The sequence below is a fragment of the Ammodytes marinus genome (genome assembly GCF_949987685.1).
Source record: "Ammodytes marinus genome assembly, chromosome: 12".
Taxonomy (NCBI): domain Eukaryota; kingdom Metazoa; phylum Chordata; class Actinopteri; order Uranoscopiformes; family Ammodytidae; genus Ammodytes; species Ammodytes marinus.
The window spans coordinates 23404001-23427496 of NC_137216.1; the positions used below are offsets into that span (position 1 = coordinate 23404001).

At 41.2% G+C, this 23496-nt stretch overlaps 1 protein-coding gene across 2 annotated transcripts in view; it reads right to left on the reverse strand.

Annotated features, from left to right (window-relative positions):
• Nucleotides 1-15628: 15628 nt before the first annotated feature.
• The window catches only part of nalcn (sodium leak channel, non-selective), a gene marked incomplete at both ends in the record, with an annotated part of 63689 nt that continues 55821 nt past the window's right edge, over nt 15629-23496 (reverse strand). Inside the window, 17 exons of one of the 2 annotated variants that reach the window (XM_080038731.1) lie at nt 15629-15771; nt 16252-16363; nt 16538-16687; nt 16837-16987; nt 17521-17678; nt 18299-18414; nt 18937-19069; nt 19422-19515; nt 19667-19815; nt 19929-19997; nt 20083-20202; nt 20317-20391; nt 20562-20668; nt 22409-22502; nt 22633-22731; nt 22850-22970; nt 23070-23176. In XM_080038731.1, the coding sequence (XP_079894857.1) occupies nt 15629-15771; nt 16252-16363; nt 16538-16687; nt 16837-16987; nt 17521-17678; nt 18299-18414; nt 18937-19069; nt 19422-19515; nt 19667-19815; nt 19929-19997; nt 20083-20202; nt 20317-20391; nt 20562-20668; nt 22409-22502; nt 22633-22731; nt 22850-22970; nt 23070-23176 (1998 nt within the window). Of the gene's footprint in view, nt 15817-16251; nt 16364-16537; nt 16688-16836; nt 16988-17520; nt 17679-18298; nt 18415-18936; nt 19070-19421; nt 19516-19666; nt 19816-19928; nt 19998-20082; nt 20203-20316; nt 20392-20561; nt 20669-22408; nt 22503-22632; nt 22732-22849; nt 22971-23069; nt 23177-23496 lie in introns of both variants that reach the window. The other variant, XM_080038730.1, reaches the window with a different exon arrangement.

Genomic DNA, 23496 nt, shown 5'->3' on the forward strand with positions numbered 1-23496 from the left:
ATGGCTTGCATTAATGAGGGGAAACCCAGCAGGCAGGAGCAAAGAAACTATCACTTAAAGAGCTAAGATGGCCACTAATATCCATTGCCCACAGAAAAAAGTGATGAGATGACACATTATAATAATGATGCATAAGTGCAAAGTAAGCATCTTGCAGTTAAAACAAAGTACATTTGTCCTTAAAGGATAAGTGTGCGACAAACTGGAAGCGAAGTGTTTGTCTCTGCTGAAAAGTTTGGCGCTTCATTAGGCTGCCAATGTGTCACAGATAACTTCATTCTTTTCAAAGACGGGGATACGAAATTGGTCATTGCATTTTCTTTTGTTCTCAACTGTTCAATTTCAACAAGAAAGAGCAGTGATCTTGATATATTTCACAAAGTCTTAGCATCGCTGTCTGCGTTTTTGCATGGACTGTTTTGGATATCTTTTATGAGAAATGTGAGAACGAGCCTGATTAATTTCAACGTGATGTATGTTGAGTATGCCAGAAAATATACCAGATGTATTGATTAAATACATGCACACGTTTAGCCATTGTTTGGATTTTGGGGGGAAAAGGGGAAATATCGCAGTGTTGTGTGTGTGTAACTTATAGAAGATAAGATAGGGACTGATTTTATACTATTAGTCAGTAGCTAACTCAATATGAATGAAAGCTCCTATAGTGCTTCTGCCACTTTCATTCCTTATATCCGTGTTAAAACAGAGTCAGCTTTCTACATGCTCAATTCAACTAATGCGTGTGTGTGTGTGTGTGTGTGTGTGTGTGTGTGTGTGTGTGTGTGTTTCTGTACTTTGTGGACGGCTGCTGGTGAAGCACTCTTTTGTTCTCTACATGAGGCCGAATGGACAACCAGGTGGGAATAGTGATCATCAATGATAAGGGCTTTCACTTCAAGATGGGCGCCCGGGAGACCGCAGTCCACCACAGAGTCACCGTGGAGGGACCTCCGCAGGCAGGAACCCTTTTTCTTATCATATTTACATTTTGCTGTGATGGCATAGACGTGCATTTGTGCTGACGGTCCTCCTACAGGGATTACTTGTGTGGCAAGTATATATATCTCTGAATACATGCGACACATGTCAGATCCATATTGTTTGAGGGCAGTGCATGCTGTTTTCACTAGGGAATATGTGCTGGACAGGACAGAATTGTATTTGGCGTGTGTGTTGTAGCAAGAAAAGATGCATAGACTGTTTCATACATGTAGTTATTTGATCTGTTGTTAATCAAGGTAACATGGGGCGTTGTGAAAAAGGGTGCAGAACATTTTATTTGGAAAAGTGAGATATGAAATTAAGTGAAATAAAACTAAGATGCAATACATCATCACCAGTATCTACTTTAAAAAAAAACTAAAAAGCATATGCAACCCCATACTCCCCCCCCAGAGCCGGCCCAAGCCTTCAGGGGGCCTTAAGCGAAATATGATTAGAGGGCCCCTCTCCAATGTTAGCGCTGCTGAAACTATAGATCTTTGTTAAATATCATTCACACACCCAGTGTTTCCCGCTAGTGCCTCCACTGTGCAGTTGTGCGAAAATATTAGACAGCCATGATTCAGATCCTCCTAGGGGGGTCCCGGGGTATGCGCCCCCGGGAGATTTTTTTAACCTTTTTAAAACTCCCATATTATACACTTTTCGGTTCTATTATACACCATATTACACTCAACAAAAATATAAACGCAACACTTTTGTTTTTGCTCCCATTTTTCATGAGATGGACTTAAAGATCTAAAATTCATTCCAGATACACAATTGTACCATTTCTCTCAAACATCGTTCACAAATCTGTCTAAATGTGTGATAGTGAGCACTTCTGCTTTGCTGAGATAATCCATCCCACCTCACAGGTGTGCCACATCAAGATGCTGATCTGACATCATGATTAGTGCACAGGTGTGCCTTAGACTGTCCACAATAAAAGGCCACTCTGAAATGTGCAGTTTTTTGCTTTATTGGGGGTCTGGGGACTCAGAACCAGTCAGTATCTGTTGTGACCACCATTTGCCTCATGCAGTGCAACACATCTTCTTCGCATAGAGTTTATCAGATTGTCAATTGTGGCCTGTGGAATGTTGGTCCACTCCTCTTCAATGGCTGTGCGAAGTTGCTGGAGACGGCTTATGGTGGAGAAATGAACATTCAATGCACGAGCAACAGATCTGGTTGACATTCCTGCTGTCAGCATGCCAATTGCACGCTCCCTCAATGCTTGTGGCATCTGTGGCATTTTGCTGTGAGACAAAACTGCACATTTCAGGGTGGCCTTTTATTGTGGACAGTCTAAGGTACAGCTGTGCACTAATCATGATGTCAGATCAGCATCTTGATGTGGCACACCTGTGAGGTGGGATGGATTATCTCAGCAAAGCAGAAGTGCTCACTATCACACATTTAGACAGATTTGTGAACAATGTTTGAGAGAAATGGTACAATTGTGTATCTGGAATGAATTTTAGATCTTTAAGTCCATCTCATGAAAAATGGGAGCAAAAACAAAAGTGTTGCGTTTATATTTTTGTTGAGTGTATATGGTCTTAGTGGTCCATAATACGTTTTTCTTTAATTATTTGCTGAAAAAAACTTTCAGATCATTTATTGTACTATGCTGATGTTCAGCTAATCTCACAATGGCCTATTTTTTAAAAAGAGCTGCAGCTCCCCTCGTAAATATACAATCTTTGAGCTGCCCCCGCCCCCTGTCCGGAAGCGAAGCCAGATACGTCTCGCCCTCTGTCTGTCAGGGCCGTGGACCAATAAGAAATAGGGGTGTGGGCTACACAGTGGAAGCTTCTGGCTTTCCAGTTTGTGAGGTCAGAAAAGGGGAAAATTCTGACTGGAGTATATTGGGGGGGAGGGGTGGGGGTTTCAGAAAGGGGGAGAGTGAGAACAGGAGAGATTGTTATTTTTTTAAATATTTTGGCAGTCTCTAGGCACACCGTGGACCCATGGATATGTTAGAACACATTTAAAAAGTGCATTTAGCACAATATGTGACCTTTAAAGTGAAATGCATGAATCTGGTGCACTTTGAGAGCAAAGTTAAGAGGCTAAATCTGAGAAATGTTGTGTGAACAAATAATTTGGAGACACTGGGTCAGATGAATTAGAAGCTATTGAAGAAGGACACATGGATTTTCCATAAAAATATTAATATAAAATAAAATATTATGGAGGGTCCTCTGGGTTGGGCTTGCAGCTCTTTTTCTTTTACGGGACATATTTCTCTGTAATATAATGAATGCATTTAAATGCAGTGAGAGACACTGTGCATGGATGTGAACGTGACATGACCAGATAATTTCGGATTACCTCCCAGATGAACTGATAACATTTTTAGGCTATTAATTATCTAGACCAAAACATTTCATTCCTTTTCTTGTATGATAACTCACATTTTTATAAAATTATATTAATATCAAACACACAAACAATATCGAGTGATGAGGTGAAGATGTATTTAGTTATTTATTCTAAAGTACTTATTCTTCGTCTTCCAACTGGTGCATTTAGGGTGGACAAACACCCACTAAATATAAAAAAACAAAAAGCCAGTTCAGTTGACCGTTCTTTTGCTACTGTAGAATCATGGCATTGCAACATGGTGGCCTGCCCTGCTCCATGTACATAGAAAAGGCTCATTCTAAAGTAATACAAATAAAGTCGTACTTATGAATATTAAATTACATTACATTTCTAACAACTCTGTTCTGAAAAATGGCACTCAATTCTACACAGTGAACCGTTCACTATTAAAAATGATAAGATCCATCAAATTCACCACTTAATATAATCTTAACTCAGACATTCAACTACTGCCACACTTCTTGAACACTTGCAGTCGTCGACACTCTCCTCTAGACAGATTAAATCCTGTCTTATTTCATCAACTTTACCAGAAGCCTCCACAGGTGTCTGTGGCCCTGCCTCCCAGAGTGACGGAGCCATCATATTACATCAAAGCTCAGAGTGGGAAGAGTGGCAGCTTACCTACTGTACAGTGTAGGGCCCCCGGGCACGGACATGGGATGGGTAGTCAGTCAGATCATGATGATTGTCTTAGGGGATATTGGCAGAACATTTTGTCTGCTCGCGTCCCCCCCACAGGGTTCCTTCTTACAGGGGTCAAGATTTAGACCAGAGGAATGGTTGGATGACTCGAGTGGCCACAGGCATATCATAAGATGGCATGTGTGAGACCTGGCATTGCTAAGGTTGATTCGTTCTGTACTGTGGTCCCTGCTGTTGCCTTCTCCCATGGTGTTGCTCACAAAAGTGTTCCGCCTAAAAACCCCTCTTGTCGCCATGGCACCCCAGGCCCCGGCGTGATTGACAGCCTGTCACATTATCTTATGACAGCGCCGGTGGAGAGAGAGAGAGAGAGAGAGCTGAGGAGCAGTGATACTGGGAAGTAGCTGGGGACTTGCACACGCGCCTGCACAAATGCATGCATGCACACACGCATATACAAACACACCCTAAAGAGCTTTTCAACACACTTGGTATGGTATTGGAAGTACCAGCCGTGTGTGTGTGTGTGTGTGTGTGTGTGTACATTATGTGTATGTGTGTGTGTATGTGTGTGTGTAGGTGTGTGTGTGTGTGTGTGCAAACTCATGCTCTAGAGGCAGATTTCACAAAACACTGGGGAAGGTTTATAGAGGGGCGCAGATGTGTTTTTCTCATCGTGAACAACGCGCTCCGGAGACATGCTATTTTAGGCAGCAGGGTGTATGGAACAGTCCGCTGATTCCTTTATGAGATGAACATCACTTTATATAGCCGGAGGTAGCTCCAGGCTTTTATTTGTGTCAATCTATACCCAAGAGATGCTCTATTGTAGAAATGTAACATCTCTGGCACACGTATCAAGGGCTGGTAAATCAGCAAAGAGGACTTAAAATAGATGAAAGTCAAGCAAAGAGACTTAAACGTTGATCTCTCAACTTTGTTCTAAAGTTAATATGATGAGAGACACATAAAAAGATAAAACATTTGTCTAACCATTTATGAAGGATAAGACAGCAAACCATAGCTTAGTGCTGATTCATCAGTTGTATAATGGTCCTAATTATAATATTAATTCTTAGTATGAATTGTAACTGCATTCATTTAATTTGACAGTAATAACAGAACCTGTCGGCACTTTTCCACTGTAGATAGTTTTTCAGGAATCTTTTTAAGAGTTGAAAAAAAAACGAAAACTCTTAGTAGCACATTGCTTCTTTACAGACAGCTGTCCTGGTTTTGTTCTTTTACTGTACATGGGATCACTATGTACACATAATGGTCAACATCCAATCAAACATCACACAGCTGTAGACTTGTGTATTGAGACAAACAACAAAGTTTTCTGTTTTTAATCTTTAGCCTTATCTTTACAGTTCCTCCGACACGGTGGTAACAGGAATTCAAATGCGCACAAACCGTCAAGCCAAGGCATCTCCACACAACTCGCCACAGTAGGATACTCAACCTTCAGGCTCCAACTCTTCTCTCCAGGCCATCACATGCCAATATCCTGCTTAGTTCTGCTTCTCTCAACTTTCAACAGACAACTTGTGGACATACATTTGAACATCTGCCGCAGTTTCTTTAGAAACTAACTTACTTTAACACTTATTTACTATGAAACCTCACAGTGTGACTCTACGCTGAAATACACTAAAAATATGATATGGTACAGGCTTGGGTCTTCGTCAACAGTTGTTAAGGAGAGGTTGATGTTCTCGGTTTTCTAAGCAGAACAGACAGTGGTAGCCCTTCCTGTAAATGGAGCTTGCAGGGAGCCATTGCCAGCAGTGGGACACCAATGTTTGTCCACATGGGTACCACCCTATGGAAGGCCTAGGTCAGGGCAGGCATGCCACTAGCAGCTGGGTTAAGGATGACGGGTGTCAGACCACAGCACACGTCAAAGCACAGACACAAATCTGACAGCTGGATGACATTGAACTGGAAGTTAAGGAGAATCTGCCCTTTTAGTTTATCTCTATCATCAGTGCAATGTTTAATGTATTACTTGTAAAGCTATAGTGCGTAACTTTTGTTGGTCCCATGTTGAGTTATTACAACAACAATATCGGGGCAGTAAGGCTTCAGTTATCCGATGAATCACATGAATTGTATACCTTCTGCCGTAGGTCCAGGTTTTTTCTTAGCAGTAGAATCAACAAATGGAACATTTCGTGGCCGCTTATTGGGATTGTGAATGCTACCAACATAGGTTCATATGAAAAAGTTATGCACTATAGCTTTAAATGTGTATGTTTGTGTATCATTGTTTAGATCTTTAAAAAAAAATCTATTTTCGAGTATTACCATCAATTATTTGGCAGGTGTATATTGAGCAGGCCAATAAGAAGTACCCATTAGCATCTGGGGCCCCACTTTAAGGGTTGATATTCATCCACCTCCGTCTCTCACACTGTGAGGCTGGGGCTAATCTCTCAGGGTACCCCCCTTACCCCCTATTGCCTGTCATTCCATTTCCTAACCCCCCACTCTCCCCTCCTTTTCCCTCTGGAGGCCTGCATTAAACATAAAGACTCTGCATGGATGAGTGAGTCAACAAATTACCACAGCCAATAAATGGGAAAAAATGATCTGCCCCTCTATATGCCACCAGTCTCTTATTTTTTTTTCTCTCTCTCTCTCTTTCCCTTTCTTTGCTGTTTTCCTCCCTCTCTCCTCCTTCTCCCCCCATCACCGTACTGTCCTCCATTAGGTTATTGTCCCAGGCTTTTAAATAAACATGATCTTAGCACGAGCTTCTCTTTATTGCATTTAGTTAAGAGTATACCTCCTCATGCTTGACTGGTTGTGTCCATCAACTCAGGGGAGCCTGACTCGCTGCTAAATCTCAGCTAATACACATGAAACTGCTACAGCTGTTGGTCTAACCTTTGAGTGTCTCCTAAGGAGCACAGTGATATTTGCGCTTAATAAAATTATGCCTACCAGGAGAATATGCCGCTGACATTTGCCATTTGTCAAGTTGAGGTGGCAGAGAGGCTTTATGAGTCATTAGTGTATCCGGGTACAGTCGGGTGGTGTTTGCTTAGCCCACAGTTGTCTGTTACTGTACATGGAATCACTATGTGACTGCCACACTACGACAGGAGTCTTCTCAGCCTTTTACCTGAATAAAACTGATTCATTTGTTTTTTTTATATTTCACACAGCAGGGAGGAAATCATTCCTTCAAAGTAAATGTGATATGAGGACCTTCGTTAATTTGTTGCAAAAAATAAATAGATTCATAAACAAATAGGTCTAAAAGGAACTAGCTAGTCCTATGCAGCCTATCCTCTTTTTGTTAAAATCTCTGTACGCATCAAGCAGTGGAAAGTAATATGTGGTCATTTTGAAATACATCCAAGCAGATTTATTATTAGCTACAGTACTGATCAGCTCATCTTCCATCACTCTTCCATCTCTGTTTCTAAGCAGATCATACTGTGCATCAACATATTAGAAGTTCCCAGATTGTTACCTCCTTATTTACTAACTTTGCAGCTGTTTCCCTTGTAACTAAAACAAATGTATGTATCAGTACGTACTGTAAAGGTGCACTTAGTTTCAAGTGACCAAGTTAATTGTGAAGAATTACTTTGTACGTCGCAAGCCATAATCTAAAGTGAAAAATGTGGAGCTTAAAGTCAAAGTACTGTCAATGTCATTCCCTTCCCCGATACAGTCAAATGTATTTGTTTTTTATTTAACCTTTATTTTTCCAGATAAAACATTAAGAACAGTTTCTTATTTACAATATTGATCTGGTCCAAGAAGCCCCACTAGGAATAAAGGCACAAATAACAAATACACAAGCATGACTCACATTAGACAAATATATAACGGATATACAAATGAAAAAAAAAATAATAAAAAAAAATAATAATTGAAAACACAAATGCACTAAAACTAGTCAGGGGACAGGTGTAAAGGTCTGGTCAGGGTGTAATACATAAGAGACAACAGAAAAAAGGACCAGTGATAGTTATATTGGGGGTTAACATTTCGCTGAATATCTTAAATGTTTTTCTTCTGTGCTCCTTGAAGTACAAAGCAACAGATTTGCAACATATTCTTATGAATCAACCTTTGACCCTTTTGATTCAGCTGGGCTTTGACCCACATTTCTATATTCTCCCGTGACACAGGTGTCAACAGTCAGCCCCACAACCACTGGACTATGTGTAATACTGATTAACCCCTGCAGCCAGAGATCAGTAGCACCAGTGGTGCTTTAAATTACATCTCTGAGAAGATTTAACAAAACTGCCCTAGGTTGATTAACAACTTCTCTCAGGAAGCTAAATATATCAGAAGGCTGAATGCCCGCAGGAGTGTATATATAGAAGATGGTATATGCAGTGAGTTGTGAACCCCTTTGACTGATAATGATCTGTTCATTTCTGTCTATATATATATCCTCATCAACTTTTTTGGTCGTTGAATGGTGTCACTGTGTGGTTAGAAAAGGCAGAATAATGCTTACAGTAGTTTTGAAACCATAAAATATGAATAGATGTTTTGTCAAGTACAGAAATGAAATACTGTACTTGAATAGGGATGGATACTATTCAAGAGGCTTTATCTTCAGCAACTGTCTGCTCTGTGTACTACAGTGGGCCTCATTGCTCCGTGCCGGCGAGATGCTGCACATGTTGGAGGGACAGAAATGAGTCAGATTGAACTCCAGGATACTTCCCCTTCTCCCACCCAGAGACTGGTAAACACAACAGCCTGTGTCTGCGCTCCAGTGAGTCTGCCTCCCTTGGCCTCCATTACTCCTTACCACTGTCCACTGGTGAGTCATTTGTACACAGTATATACACTAAGTTTGCAAACTCACACAATATTCTAGTAATCCCTGAGTATTGGTGTCGTCTGTGTGTGTGTGTGTGTGTGTGTGTGTGTGTGTGTGTGTGTGTGTGTGTGTGTGTGTGTGTGTGTGTGTGTGTGTGTGTGTCCGAAGAGCTAGACTCCCTGAAGAATCAGTATTAATGAATCATGTGGACACTGAAAAGGCTTGTTCCGTGTATATTCACCGTCGATGGTCAGGTCGGCAAACCATTTGATATTAAACTTAGTGACCCTCTTGTTGATGTAATGACACAGTTGAACATTCATATGCCTTTTGCTACCATCTAGAGTGAAATATTAAGATTTCCTTGAGTAATTTAAATAAGGTTGTAAACACAAGCAAATCATATTCATCCCGATCCTCTTGTGATCAGACAGTTAGGTGATCTTGCAGAGTTATGTCACCGGAGTGAAATTAATTACTGTGAAGTTGTCATGCCAAATATCAAAATCTTATTTTTTAAAATCAGATCTACGCTATCTTTAAAAAAAAAAATCAGCTGTGCCAAGCCAAGCAGAAAATAATCTGTAACATCACACAATCCATGAAGGACACTGATTTTCACTTTGATACTCTTTGATGTTGTTTGATTGTGTTTGTTTGCTTTTGCTCATGCAGGCTTGTGTGCGTACGCCGCGCATGAGTTGGATTTTTTGGAATTGAAAAAAATTGAGTGTGACTGCAGAGCGGCAAAAGGTTACATTTGGAAAACAAAGTATAAGACAACTGCATTCTCTTTTGATATCTTGATTGGCAGATCTTCAAATGCAGCTGAAAACAAAGAGGAATGAAAAGAGAAAAACCACACAAAGGGAAGGCAAAATTGAAGTTGTCAGTTTGCGTACCTGAGTTGTCCAAAACTATCTAATTCTGCAGACGGTGGGGGTTTCTGTCTGTCTGAAGCAGACTCCTATGTTTCTCTGCCTCTCTGTCTATCAGCGCCTTTCCATTTCTCTGTCTGGGCTTTTATACTGTGCATCTCTGGGTCTGGGGCTTGAAATGACTAGGTTGGGCCGAAGACACATTAATACATTTCACAATGTCTAGAGGACGGTGAGACAAATGGCTAACATTGAAGGCAAGTCTGATATGACATGATATTGGAGAGGTAGACAAGACGCTGAGGGGTGTGGCCAGGAATTTTGTCCAGAGTTGGACTTTTACAAGAAGTAAGAAACATGGTTCGATTGAATGTGTAAATACCCAGTTAATTATTTTTTCTTGTCGTTGATTTTTCTCATAAGAAATGTTTCCGGCACAATGCTTCTCCGTCTGCTATTGTTAGTACATTACAATAGCATTGGACTAATCCCCCATTGCAGTGTGCATGCTTTGCCTCTCCGTAATGTCACATCCATTTTCTGCTCCCTTGCATCACGTACGCCATATTCATGCACAATTTGACATAATAGGGGAGTTAAAAACATGAAATTATAAGGTAATGTCCCACCGAGGGCTATAGCCACATTAAAAAATGCTTTGCCAGTGATCAGTCAGATTGCTCGGCTGCAGTAGAATGTAATAGTTTGAGCATAGCACCCCCTGCAGGTTGGCATTATTCCTTACTAATAATAACCTCGGTGTGCAGACTAAAACGGAGGCTCTCATTGCTACCCTTTTCACTGCAATTACAGGCCTTTTCTACTTTGATTGGTGGGTAATTGAATTTGCCACTCATATTCCAATCTTGGCACCAGATCAGACAAAAGCCAGCCTCCCAGTAATTAAAGACGCCGAAGCCAGGTGTATAGAACTGGAGGAACTAGGGAACCATAGCCAGATGAATGGGACTGATTAGGTGTTTAGTGAAAATGAGATTTTCTGGCTCAAAGACAAAGTGCAGCCTCTCACTTGGTGTTCGGTGTTCGGCGGGGTTTTGGCAATTGACTGCTGTTGATGAGGTATACATGAGGTAAAGGCCTGAAAATGACTCCCTGCATTCATTGCATTTACTAAGAGGGAGAGGAGCCGCGCCGTCAGAGCCACCAGTCTAAATCTGAGAGATACAACTTCAAGCATGAAACAGGCTTTCCAATTGAACTTATATGGAGAATTTATGTTCTAATTAGGCAGAAAACAGGCCGACCCAGATCAGCTGCGGAGATGACGGAGCACAGAGGCAAACGGTGAAAAGCAGAAGAGTTTAAGATGTGTGTGGGATGGTGAGAGAGGAATTAGAGTTATGAATGAGTTTTTTTTTCATGTCATAATATAATACACAAAAGTGGGTGAGATCAATTTAATTTCTTGAACAAAGTTATTCCAAATAAATTAGGTTCCTTTTCCTATTTCCTTTTTGTATTGTAAGTAACACATCAAAAGAAAGATTGGCACTTGTTCAGTGCTTACTCGTACAAATGGCAAGTGACTGCGGTCAAAGAATATCACATATTGGTCCTAAGTGCACAGCTGTGGTCGGGTCAAGGTCAGCGGACTTTTTGAGTGGTGGGCGCGCGCCAACCGACTGAGTGTAAAATGGGAGTTTTTCTCTCCCTTCATTTGAGACTGGAATGGATTTTAATCAACACATTATGCCAGTTGTTAATTGCTTTTGCCGCCTGCTGCTAAAATAATTTGCTACTTTTTTATTGTAGTAGTAGCCATCTGTTTCAAAACACAGGGACAGGATCGGGCCTGGACCTGGGGTGGATGTTGACATGAGATACGGGCGGCTAATTTGCACTGCCACCACCTTAATTACGAGGCTAAGGACGTGTGGAATGGAGGGAAGGATTCACAACACCGTCGGAAAAAAAAGGAGAGAGCGAGCAACAGTGAAATGATGAAAATAGAATATTAATCTTCTGACAAAACCAGTGTAAAGAGGAAGCTTAATTCAAAAGCTACATCTCCCTATCATGTACATGATAAATGACTAGTCGCTACTATACAAACGTACATGCAAGATTATCCTTTGCATCTTTTGAACTAGGCCTCGAGCACAATGGCGTCCTTATGAGGCTCACCCTACTTTAACCCCGGTCTGTGTGTGTCCCTTAATTGCTGAAGGCAGCAGACACACACTCTCAATAATGTCTAGTCGGGACAATAGGCATGAGGAGCTCAGTGAGAGAAAGCATTTACCCCGCTTCACCTCATATTTACTCTAATCAGTCTAACTGTTTAGGCACACATCACCGGTTGTATAGATTGAGCACACAATGGCTGCGCGATTGTCTTCGGTCTTCTTTTATGGTTCCTAGGCAAGTTTCTATTCAAGTCAAGGAGCGAGTGTACGATTTTGCGCTTTTTATTTGTGTCTGTTGAACAAGCAGCCATAGAAAATGTGTTTAGGTGCAGCATGCTTTTGCCTGTTTGCTAAGTTATTTTCTCCACCGCTATAGTGCTTCGATACCGGGAGACACACTCAAGCAGGTAAAGACAGGAGCGGAGATGGAAAGTTAGCCAAGCGTTGAGCATTCTTTTTACCCATGGGGAAGGTGTTGAAATTCGGCAGCCAATGACAAATCAGGTCGGAGATGTTCACGAGGAATAGAATCACTTAGGCCTACATCTTCACCATTTGAAATGGTGACAATTCACACATTCAAAGATAATCACACCTCATGTCTGGTTAATAATCAGACCGCTCACGTCAGCATCGCCTGTGTCAAGCCCCAGAGTTAAAAAAAAAAAATCAAGACTTTCTGGAGGAGGGTGATAACTTTGCTCTAAATTATGTCCACTTTACAAAACTAGTTTTTAAAAGAGGCCGTATAGAGTGTGTTTGTTTAACTACAAAAATATCTTCTCAGTGGTATTAGCTCTTGTGCATACAGAATTTGCATCAGTGTGTGTGAGTGTGTAAGTGTGTGTGTGTGTGTGTGTGTGTGTGTGTGGGGTCTTGTTCTGCGGTACAGGCTGAGAGAAGGCATTTTTCTAGTCCATGTGACGACGACCCGCCGCCAGGGTTCTGAAGGCGACATCTCAACGGGAGGGGAGCGAGCCATCAAAGCCATCATGTACTTTAATTACAGGTAATCTCAACTCACAGACACTCTCCCTCTGCTCTTAAGAACTTCCTCCTCAATTACCAAAGTGCCTCAATTAGGGCCCTAAATAAGCAGTGGACACGCACAAGGGAGAGATGGGCAAATTACAATAGAGAGGGTAAAAACAACAGGCCCCGTAAGAGCCAGTGTGATGCAGAGGCAATTATAAGACAAAAAAGTGTTCTACCACGCAGGGCGAAAATGAGAAAAAAAAGGGGAAAAAATGCCCTTTGATGAGCTAGATCCGAGCTAAGTGGGAGCTTAAGAGGCGATGGTTGAGGAGAAGAAAGAGCGAGAAAAGAGAAATTAAAGACAGTTGATTGGCAAGAGGGCCGATGTCACACTGTTTCCCTACAGGACCATATGTCGCAGGGAGCACTCACTCATCGAGAGACTGGAATGTGTGAGTAAGTCATGATTTCTATAGAGCAAGCAGGCGTCCCACCGGCAGCCGATTCTCTGCACTCTCTCTCTCTGCTTTCCCTCACATTCATTATCCAGACCCGGCCCCCATACACACTCCGTCAACTGTGAAACTTACTGGTCTTTGGAATGGACAAATGAAGACCCTGTCTCTTTTTAATGGGCTAATTCTGTGTCTAACGAGGGCCCTTGTTAAGGGGAGAAAGTGCTTTAGCCGGCAGTTGAGTGCGTTAGTCAATTAGCTCAACTCCAACCCGCCGCCATTGTCTGATGAATTAACCAGAAAGGAAGTACATCAAGAGACATGAGGAATATAATGAGATGCTAATTCACACACACCTGTGTTTACATGTTTGTTTGTTTTGGTGAATTGTGGATGTGTGTACTCACAGTGCCTCTCTACTGGATCAAGTACATGTCATTCTGTGGATGGCAGGCTCATGCTGACCTGGATGGCTGTCTGGAAACAAAGCTCATCTTCATCCACAGCAAGCCGCTCAGGGCCGATGACAGAGCTGTCATCACCAGTCATCACTATGGATTCGGAATGGAGAAAGTTCTGGGCACCAGGATAATGACTCCATAGAGACTATATTAAAGTTGATTATGGAGAAGGAGTGTTGTCAAAATAAACTTTAGTCAAAATCAGTGAATATCTTTTCAATATTCTTTGCTACTGTACTGTGTGTCCAATGAAACAAAACCAGGTCTTATTATAACACAGTCTAGGTTCTGTAAACAGCCATGTTGGATACGATAGGCCCCCCTTTGTCAACATGCCCTTTATTTAAGTACCAGTTTGCTGTGAATCAACACCAGATTTTTTTCCAGCGCACACACACAGTATGGACAGGTAGATGATTGTATGGAGATATTCACTGATTTCGACAGAAAGAAATTTTAACAACAAGCATTCTCCAGAATTGCTGAGTCCACCTTTAAGGACGAACTAGCTATACATTGTGCTGAACCCAAAAGGAACAGCAATGCATGCAGCTTCAGAATATATTCAATCCTCCTTTGGTTACGCAGTTGCATGTTATACACGTTGAAAAAAATGTAAACAAAAGTTGGTAGCATTTAGAGAGAAAAAACGTGCAGCTTTTTTGGGGCAGCTCAGCATGTGTCCAGGAGAGGGCACTGTTATTCAGAGAAGGGGTGAGGAATGCACTGAGTGTTTGAACTGAGTAGATGAACACGAGGAGAATCATCAAGCAGCATCTGTCCACTCAATTAGCACATTTGTTAGTCCAATCCCATGTTTTCTCTACTCGTAGATGGGTAATTACATTCCCCATGAATTGAATTACTGGCTAAAACAAGTCATGACGAAGGGGGCAACAGGCTCTCTGAAGGAATCATGGAATGTAAAAAAGAAATGAAAAAAAAGGATGACATCATACAATAATAAGGTAAATATTTTCAAAAGTTTGTTTACATCAGAAGTTTTCCTCGCCCATAAAGGAACATTAACTAAATAGTGACAATTTGTTTAATCTTCCTTTAAATCAGTTTATATGAACATTTTCAAAAAGATATGTTGTTAAGAAAATCAAAGATCCGGCAGTTCTTTTGCTCATAAATGCCTAGGCAGTGTAGGCCTTTATTAGAAGAATTGAATACTTGATAAATCTATGTATAATCATTTACAAAATATTTCATTATTTTAACCACACAAATAAATAAGATAGATTTGACTTTTAATTACATTCACAGTCATAAATATAAAGGCAGGTCTAATTTGCTTGTCCTACCAACAAGAACAAGAGGACGGATTTAAGTATAAAGTGACTATACGAAAATCTATTTTTATAGGATTAATACTCGAGACCAGACATTATTGGACACATGGACTTAAAACTAAAGACCAGAGACAAAGCATAGACATGACAGGACGTCACAAATTATTGGAGCTGCATGAACACAACTACTGCTTTCAAGCGTTCACATGAAGAAGCACAAACGGTAGAAAACACATACAGCAGCAGTGTCTTCAATGCAACATGTCCTTTCCTGTCACAGTCTGCTTTAACACCATATGGGCCTGCATAGAAAAACTCAGCAATAATTATGAGCAGAAATCACAGAGGGAAATAAATATACGTATATCCCAGAGGTTTAAAAGCATCACTGCATATATATATATATATATTAAAAAAAAATATAAAAAAAAATGGCTACTCAAAGAATATTTCATCCATAACCTGCACTCACAGCCTACCATTCTGTGGGACAAAAAAAAAGAAGCTTTGTTTTCATTGGTCAAGGGAGAGCAAGAGGAAATGAAAGCAAGCTGCCTTATAAAACAGCAGGATTGACCGCGCTTCATTTTCTAAATGTCGATGAGGTCATCTCCGCTCTCGTCGCTCTCCACTGTCAGCTGACGGGTCCACCACTTCTTCACCTCCGAGCCCGAAGAAGCCTCGTCGTTTACGGGGTTCATCTTACACACGATGGACTTGACACTTGTGCGACCTGGAACAACACACACAAGGAACAGAAAATGTAAAGCCTGACCCTCTGCATTTATTTTCTCTTCATTTTAAAGCTGTAGTGCGTAGCTTTTTAATATAATTGAATGTCTGCTACATTCAAGCCATCGCCAAACGAGTTGACACAAAGTTGATTGAGCCTATCAGCTCCACAAAACTCTGTCTGTATTTCTCAGTATATCAGCGTTTACAAACTGGTGTCGTCCCCCTTCGACACTGGCGCAGGAGCTCGAGAAGCGCCTAAGAAATGTTTCAGTTGATAATTCTACTGCTACTTCAAAAAAAAACCTGGACGCACAGCAGAAGGAATACAAATCCATGCGCGATCACCGAAAGGCTTACCTCATGCAGATGCGACAAAAGTGTTGTCGTAATAACTCAGAATTCCTCATGGGGGCATCAGAAGTTACGCACTATAGCTTTAAAAGTCCTTGCAATTAAAAGTATAGTGTGGCGTACACACCTGCGGGCAGTCGCCACTGTCCCAGCTTCCTCTGTGGCCTCTCTGAAGAGTCCTGCCTGAAGCCTCCTCTGTCTGACAACGTGGGGCTCAGAAGCTGCTGGAGACCACTCATCTAAACAAAGAGGAGATATCCTTTGTATCAACACAGTTCAAGCGCACACCTGCAGATTGTGGTGATGCGCTTGCTATACATCAAGCTGTGAGCCAGTGTGTGTGTGTGTGTGTGAGTGTGTGTGAGTGTGTGTGTGTGAATGTGTGCGCTGTTGGTATAGATGTTGACGTTTACCTCAGGCTGCGTGGGGTTGTCGGCGTTGTTAGTGTTGTGGTCTTCACTTGGCACCGTGGTCTCTATGCTGGGGGGGTTGAGGAAGCGGCTCAGCTCCTGCTGCTGGCTCTCTCTCAGGCTGTGGATGATGCTACACGACTGCTGCTGCTTCTGTAAACCCACAGGCACATATGGGGTGTCAGTTTGTGACAATTCATACAATACAAGCGCAGTGTGTAAAATACCCTGGGAAAAATGAGTGTGTGTTCCTGTTCATAAGGCATGTTTGTGTGTTGGGTTTTTCGGTTGAAGGGACTAACCGCCCGGATGCGTTTGAGACACTTCTTGAGCCACATGCGTATGGTCTGTTTGGCAACCTCTTCTTCAATGGTGTACTCCAACTGTTCCCTTGCCAACAGCTCCTCCAGCTGGAGAGACTTTCGAATGTCCACCGAGCGATATGACAGCATGCTGCAGGATTCCACCCACACAGGCAGACATACAGCCAAAAGAGAGACATGTTTAGTGGAAATGACTGTCATTCTGCTCCCTTAAAATGAAAGTGTATGAGGGCTTCAAAGTAAAAATACACTATTACAAATGAATAGCTGTACAACACATGAGCAGATCTGTGCAACAATATTGCACAGAGGTAATATGGCTAACTCTTCACTCCATGGACCCCAATTATTGTCTTCAATCACGAGGAGGCAATTTATCTTTAGAAGTGTTTTTTCTTTTTCATGTAATCAGTTATTTCCTGTGCAAAAAAATGAAATGTCAGCTTCAGTTAAGAGATTGAAATGAATGTATGCATTTAAATTACAATCTTGCCTTGCGGAGATTTTATGAAAATATATATAATATTCCCTATACAACAAATTGCATGACAGTTGTGTGAGTAGTGTGTACAGGTCAGTATTTATTCTACATGTTATTATCTTTAGGGGGTCCCTTTATAAATTGGTATCTGCCTGGAGTCTATGTGGTTTTCCCATGGTCACCTGAGCACATCATGGAAGGTGACATCCCCTCCACTGTGCAGTCTCTCCATCTCGTAGCACATGTGTTTGAACAGCAGCTTGTCTTTGTCCAGGTCCACCTCTAGTCTGCCGCGCAGCAGACGCAGCAGGAACTTCACCCTGGATGTGGGGATGACACCCTGTGGGAAACAGGCGCACACGTCCCAGGGTTATTCAAGAGGCAGTGAGCGGACTGGAGTCTGATGATAATGCTGTCGTTTACACCTGAATTTTAAGATCTTTAATATTGCTGCCATTTTTTTCCCCAATCAGTTTTTAACACAGACATGAATTGGCCCTCTAACAGCTATATCATGTTGACATCTGCATTCAAAACCGTTAATTCAGCTTTTTAATTTTTTTTTTAATGGGGGGTGGGGGGTATTAGTGCAGAGAAGAACCTTGGGTCTGATATGACCACAGCAACGATATGACTAGCAAATTGGAATAGGGTTGGGGAGGGACCATATACTATATATGCCTATATATATGTTGTCTCTATTTAATAATTATACATGCCTGCACAAGTTATTGAAATTATAAGTATATCTGGGTGTCATGATGATTAAATGGGAGGGGGTCTTTTTTTTCTATTTTTAATCCAGCACCCACTGTTCTAATTACTTTGACTGCTATAACTCGACGCCATACATTTCCTTGACTTCTCTTTAGCTGTCAGCCTTTGTTCATGGTTATATGATCGTCACCCTTTTCCCCCTCTGCTGTGTTCTCATCCTCCCTCCTATTGCTAGTTTCTCACCTCCCGTTTGTCATCCACATTGTTCCAGATGATTTGGAAATGCCTCAGGTCATTATAGCTCAGTAGCTGGTCCTCCTCCGTGGAGTAGAACAGGGAGAAGTTTTCCACGATAATGGCTAGAACAATGGCAAGAGACGTTAATACTCAGAGATGCAAAGATTCCATAATAGCAATATACAGTATACGTGTAATTTGTATTCAGTTGCATCATTGGAGTAGATATAACAATGAATGCAAGTGGATCTATAATCATCATCATCATAATAATATTGGCATGAAGACATGTGATCATTGTGATGATAATAAGAAGTAATACATAAAACCCTTTGTTGTCTTTTTTGGACTGCTTGGAGTGTGCTTTATGTTCTCAAGGCAGAACATCCAAAGGAGCTCCTTTATGCATACAAGTACTTGTGTTTGTCACTTAGGATGGTTTGACCTATATTCCCTGGAAAATGACCATTGTTCAATGACTTAACCATAAAATAAAACCATAAGGGGTCATGTTAAGTTAAAATTTTGTGAGTAATGCAGAGATTTTTTTTAAATGTTTGCTCAATTAATGTCCTAAGTTTCAATGTGTGACCAAATTAGCTCCCCACAATACCATCTATATACAATGAATCCTACACACTGACCTACGAGTAGGTTGAGCATGATGTAGGCTATGATGACGTAGAAAGAACAAAAATAGATCAGTGCTCCAGCGTAGTTGCCACAGTCCGTCTCCCAGTATCGATGTTTATCTGGGGTGCAGAATGGGGCTTGCACCTGGGGACAGAAAACAAATATGAATACATCATTTTCATCAATTTACGGAGCATTAAACCATCACAAATGTTCTCTAAAATGTCACTGTACAGGTTTGGTTTACCCAAGTTATAATGAAATCTGCAGTCAGTGAAGTCTCAAAAATTGTATGAACAACTGGAAGTCACTGGAGAAACTCTTAATATTGCTGTGAGCCCCCCATTTTTAGTTGGGCTATTGGCAGAAAATGTAGGTGACAACCATTTTAACAATAGGCATAATATAAATAATATACAGTTTATTCCAGATTGAGGATAGATTGTTTGTTCTTCTGTCTGTGGGGATGCGCGCTGGACCTGCTGGACCATCTTACCATGCAGTCATGCATGATTTTATTCCAATCTTCCCCTGTGACAATCCGGAAGAGAACGGTGATGGCCTGTCCCGCTGTAGAGAAGTTGGCATGCCTACGATTTGGAAAGATAGACAGAATCAGACAACTCCATACAGATGTATTTCACTACTTCTATAGAATACATCATTTCATATAACCAATGGGAACAAGCAGCATAATGAAGGACATGTTCAGGCCATTTTAAAGATGATCCTAATCCTTACCGGTTGATGTTCTCTCCATATTTGACAGTTCCAAAGAGAACGACGCCAGCAAACGCGTAGCAGAGAAGGAGGAGGAACATGCCCACTATGATGAAGAAGCTCTTGTACATGCTGACCACCACAGTCAACAGCAGCATCTTCAGAGTCACCTTTATTTGTTACACACACACACACACACACAAACCCAGAATGAATTTCGCTTTCACAATGCAAATCATTTTTTTTTTGTCAAAATACACAAAGTATGATACAATATACTCACATGCTTCCCACATATTGTAAAGAATCTGAAGACAATCACACATGTGCCCATCATGTAGGTGTATGCATTCTACAGAGGAAAATGGTGTTGTTATTCATCAATTTAATTAGATTTCCTCAAACATTCCCCTTAATGTGAGAATAATTTGTCTAACCAGTAAGGCAAAGTGCAGGACTATCCAGATGACGCCCAATGATGTGACTAGCAGGTCGTAGCGGTTGCGTCTGCTCTGCCAGTAACCCGCCGGAGACATGGCTATCAGTTTCATGGTCACCTGGGTTAACAACAACAACAAGTAACATTAGTCGGGCAGTTTTACCCCAAAGGAGTGGACTGTAGTAGAACCTTGAGAGTGATGTATTATGAGTAGACAGGACAACAGACTCACCTCCAGCACAAATATAAAGGTGAAGACTACTGACATGGTGGCAAGGGGAAATGTTACTTGATCGTCTACGTCCCACTGGAGAAGAGCAGATTCAAACCCATCAATATGTCACTTCACATTATATCTATATTAAACATTTTCAAAATAAAACACTAGCTGAAATGTAAGAAGAAAAAAGAAAAATACATAGGTAGCATATACTGTACATACATGCAATGACATGATGCATTGTGATGAGGCTTTACCTTGACTGAGAGCAGCACTGACTGCGCCAACACTAGCACAGCAATGCCTCGTTTGAAGAAAGGGTGTTGGGTGATGTCATACATCTTGGCCCGGAAACCCGCATTTTCTGTCAGGCAGAAAAGAAGACCAGAGTTATATTGATAACCTGCACAGCCTATGAGAAAAGTAATTTATCAGAACTGCCTGTCTGCATTGTGGTGCCCTCAACAGGTCAGCTGATGCTTGAATCTGTGGTGGTATCCCTCAATGTCCTGCAGATGGCACTCATGGACTGCTGGGGTGCTTCTATCACTATGATAATGCTCAAATATGCTGCAGTTTTTTTTTTTTTTTACACACATTTATGTACAGTATGTAGATGTGTTTTTGTCACAATAGGGCAAAAGAAAAACTAACTGCAAATGTGAATTCTGCATGTTGCACCACAAGGTCACTGTTACTTCACCGACTTCAAAACTGACTGTATTTCAGTGTCTACTAAAAAAGTATTTTCTTAGTTCCATCGGGAAACTAAGGCCTTTTTAAAAAAGGGAAGAAAGGAGCGGATTTGATTGGCCATTACTGAAGCCCATTTTAAATCTACTTTAGGATAATAGATTGTATTTTTCCCACTTCTCCTGGTCCATCTGAAGGACTGTATACTTGCAGTGTGGGTTTCCAAAACTGCAATAATTACATTTCCCTGTGTGCACTTTCATTTCAAAATGTGTGTTCCTTTCATGCATTTTGGCCTTTAATTTGATTCATGTTGTAATATTTTATCCCTGGCATAAGCATAACAAATCCTTGTTAGAAAAATAGATCCTTGTTTCAAATCTTTTTTTATAACTGTCCCTAGTGTCCTCTTCAAAGAGGGCAGTTTAATATCTATTTAATATCCAGCAGCAATCTCTGTGATAGCACATGACTGCTGACCACAGAGACAATCATGTTGCTAGTACTTTGAGTGAGAACGTGTGAGTGTAGCTCCGTGCTGTAATGATCTGCCAGTACAGAGCGAATGGGCGCCAGTTGCCGTGGGCCGTTTGGATGTGGATCAAAGTCAGGTTGATACTGCTGGTGTCAGCCGCATTTGCCGACTAAAACTGAAGCAATTGATTTGTTGTTAGTCCTCAGCCTCAACTGTAGTAAACAGGCCATTTCCCACACTGCCTCCGACACACTTCCAACTATTCTCATGACTGTAATCGCAGGGGGAAGTGCAGCGTTTATTGATTATTCTAACCTTTATTTCTACAGGTAAATCCCATTGAGATAGGAAACTCTTTTGCCAGCGAGACCTGTTCCCATTTGCACGTTACCATTCACACACACATTCATACACCGATAGCAGGCTAACTATCGACATTCACACAAGGCAAGGTGAGTGTCTTGCCCAAGGACACAACAACCATGACACAAGTGGCAGGGCGGGGATCGAACCGCCAACCCTTCAATCATTCTTGAATTGACTCTGTGTGTACGATTTTAAATAAACTCAACATTTAGCTGTGTGGATAAACATGGTAGTTAACTTAACAGAACTGTGAACATTTTTGCATTATTTGTCTACCTGTTATGCTTCTTCATTACTGCTTTATCATTCGGTTTTCATGATGAATCCTTCAATGCATCAATTCTCAACGAAAACAAGGAACTAACTATTAAATATGGATGGATTATGCAGGTGCTTCTTAACAATGCACAGGCAGGCACACGCACATTTACCACATGATCAATCAGGGAATGGAGCAAAGATATGGCTGTGATAATGTTCCGCTTGATACGCCATCACCGATTTTGTATTCTAGAATGATGAATTTTTACAAAGCATTGGTTGCATGTGTTTTGTGTTGGTTGAGAGCACCTGGGCGAGGAGGCAGGTGGAGAGGTTGAGCTATTTTCAGTCGACTCTTCAGATCCTCCCATCTTCTCTGGTCCACTGTTAGGAGAGCAGTGCCCTGGTGGTGGCAAAGACACAACACAATATCAATCTTGGTGATGGATGCAGATATACTGTAGTCTCCATACAGCCACATGTGTAAAAAAAAAGAAAAGAAAAAAGAATAATAAGCTGTTTCTATGTGTTACCTTGTTCTCGTTGAAGTTTGCAATTACGACACCCACAAACAGAGTGAGTCCAATCATGCATCCCAGAAACACAAAGACATGGATGTAGATGCCATGGATCTGCAGGCACAGAGGTATTTTAACTGTTACCGTTACTTATAATGTAGGAGTCAGGAGTGGGAAAAACTCTTTGATGGAAGTGATTGGGAAAAGGGTAAGGTAAAGTAAGGTTAAGTACCGGTCCAACACGGTGAATAATGACATCTCGGACCTCCACCCAGCCTTTGAGTGACAGCACTTCAAACAGAGCCAACATGGCGTTTCCCACATTGTCAAAGTTAAAATTACGAGGGTTAGCCCTGAGGAAGGAATGAGTCAATATATCAATCTCTGGCTGCAGTAGCAAATAACAGAAGAAATATCTTAAATCAAGCAGTAATAAAAAAGAGCAGCTTTACCAGACTCTAGGTACCCAGAATCCAGGTTTCTTCTCCCCAGGCTTCAGTTTCAGGTTGAGGTTTTTGGAAACGCTGACATTTATCCGGAAAATACCATGACAATCGTCCTGAAACCGACAACACAGCAAAGCACAGAATAAAGCAACCGGTAGAAACAGCAAGCAAAGCAGAAAAAGATAGTGAAGGGGTTTGTTGCTGTATGAAAGAACAATTTTCTTTTGCTAAGTAAACAAACTGAGTTTGACTGTAATACTTTGCTTGGTTTGCATAATACATATGTGGTTTTAATATGGAACTCCTGGCCGTAAATAATGAAAAACCCAAAATAGTGTGAAGACATTCTGTTCCTCTTCATTGATAAGCAAGTTTATAGATAATATTAATGCATTATTATCATCACTGCATTCCAGGTTCACACTTGGCTAAC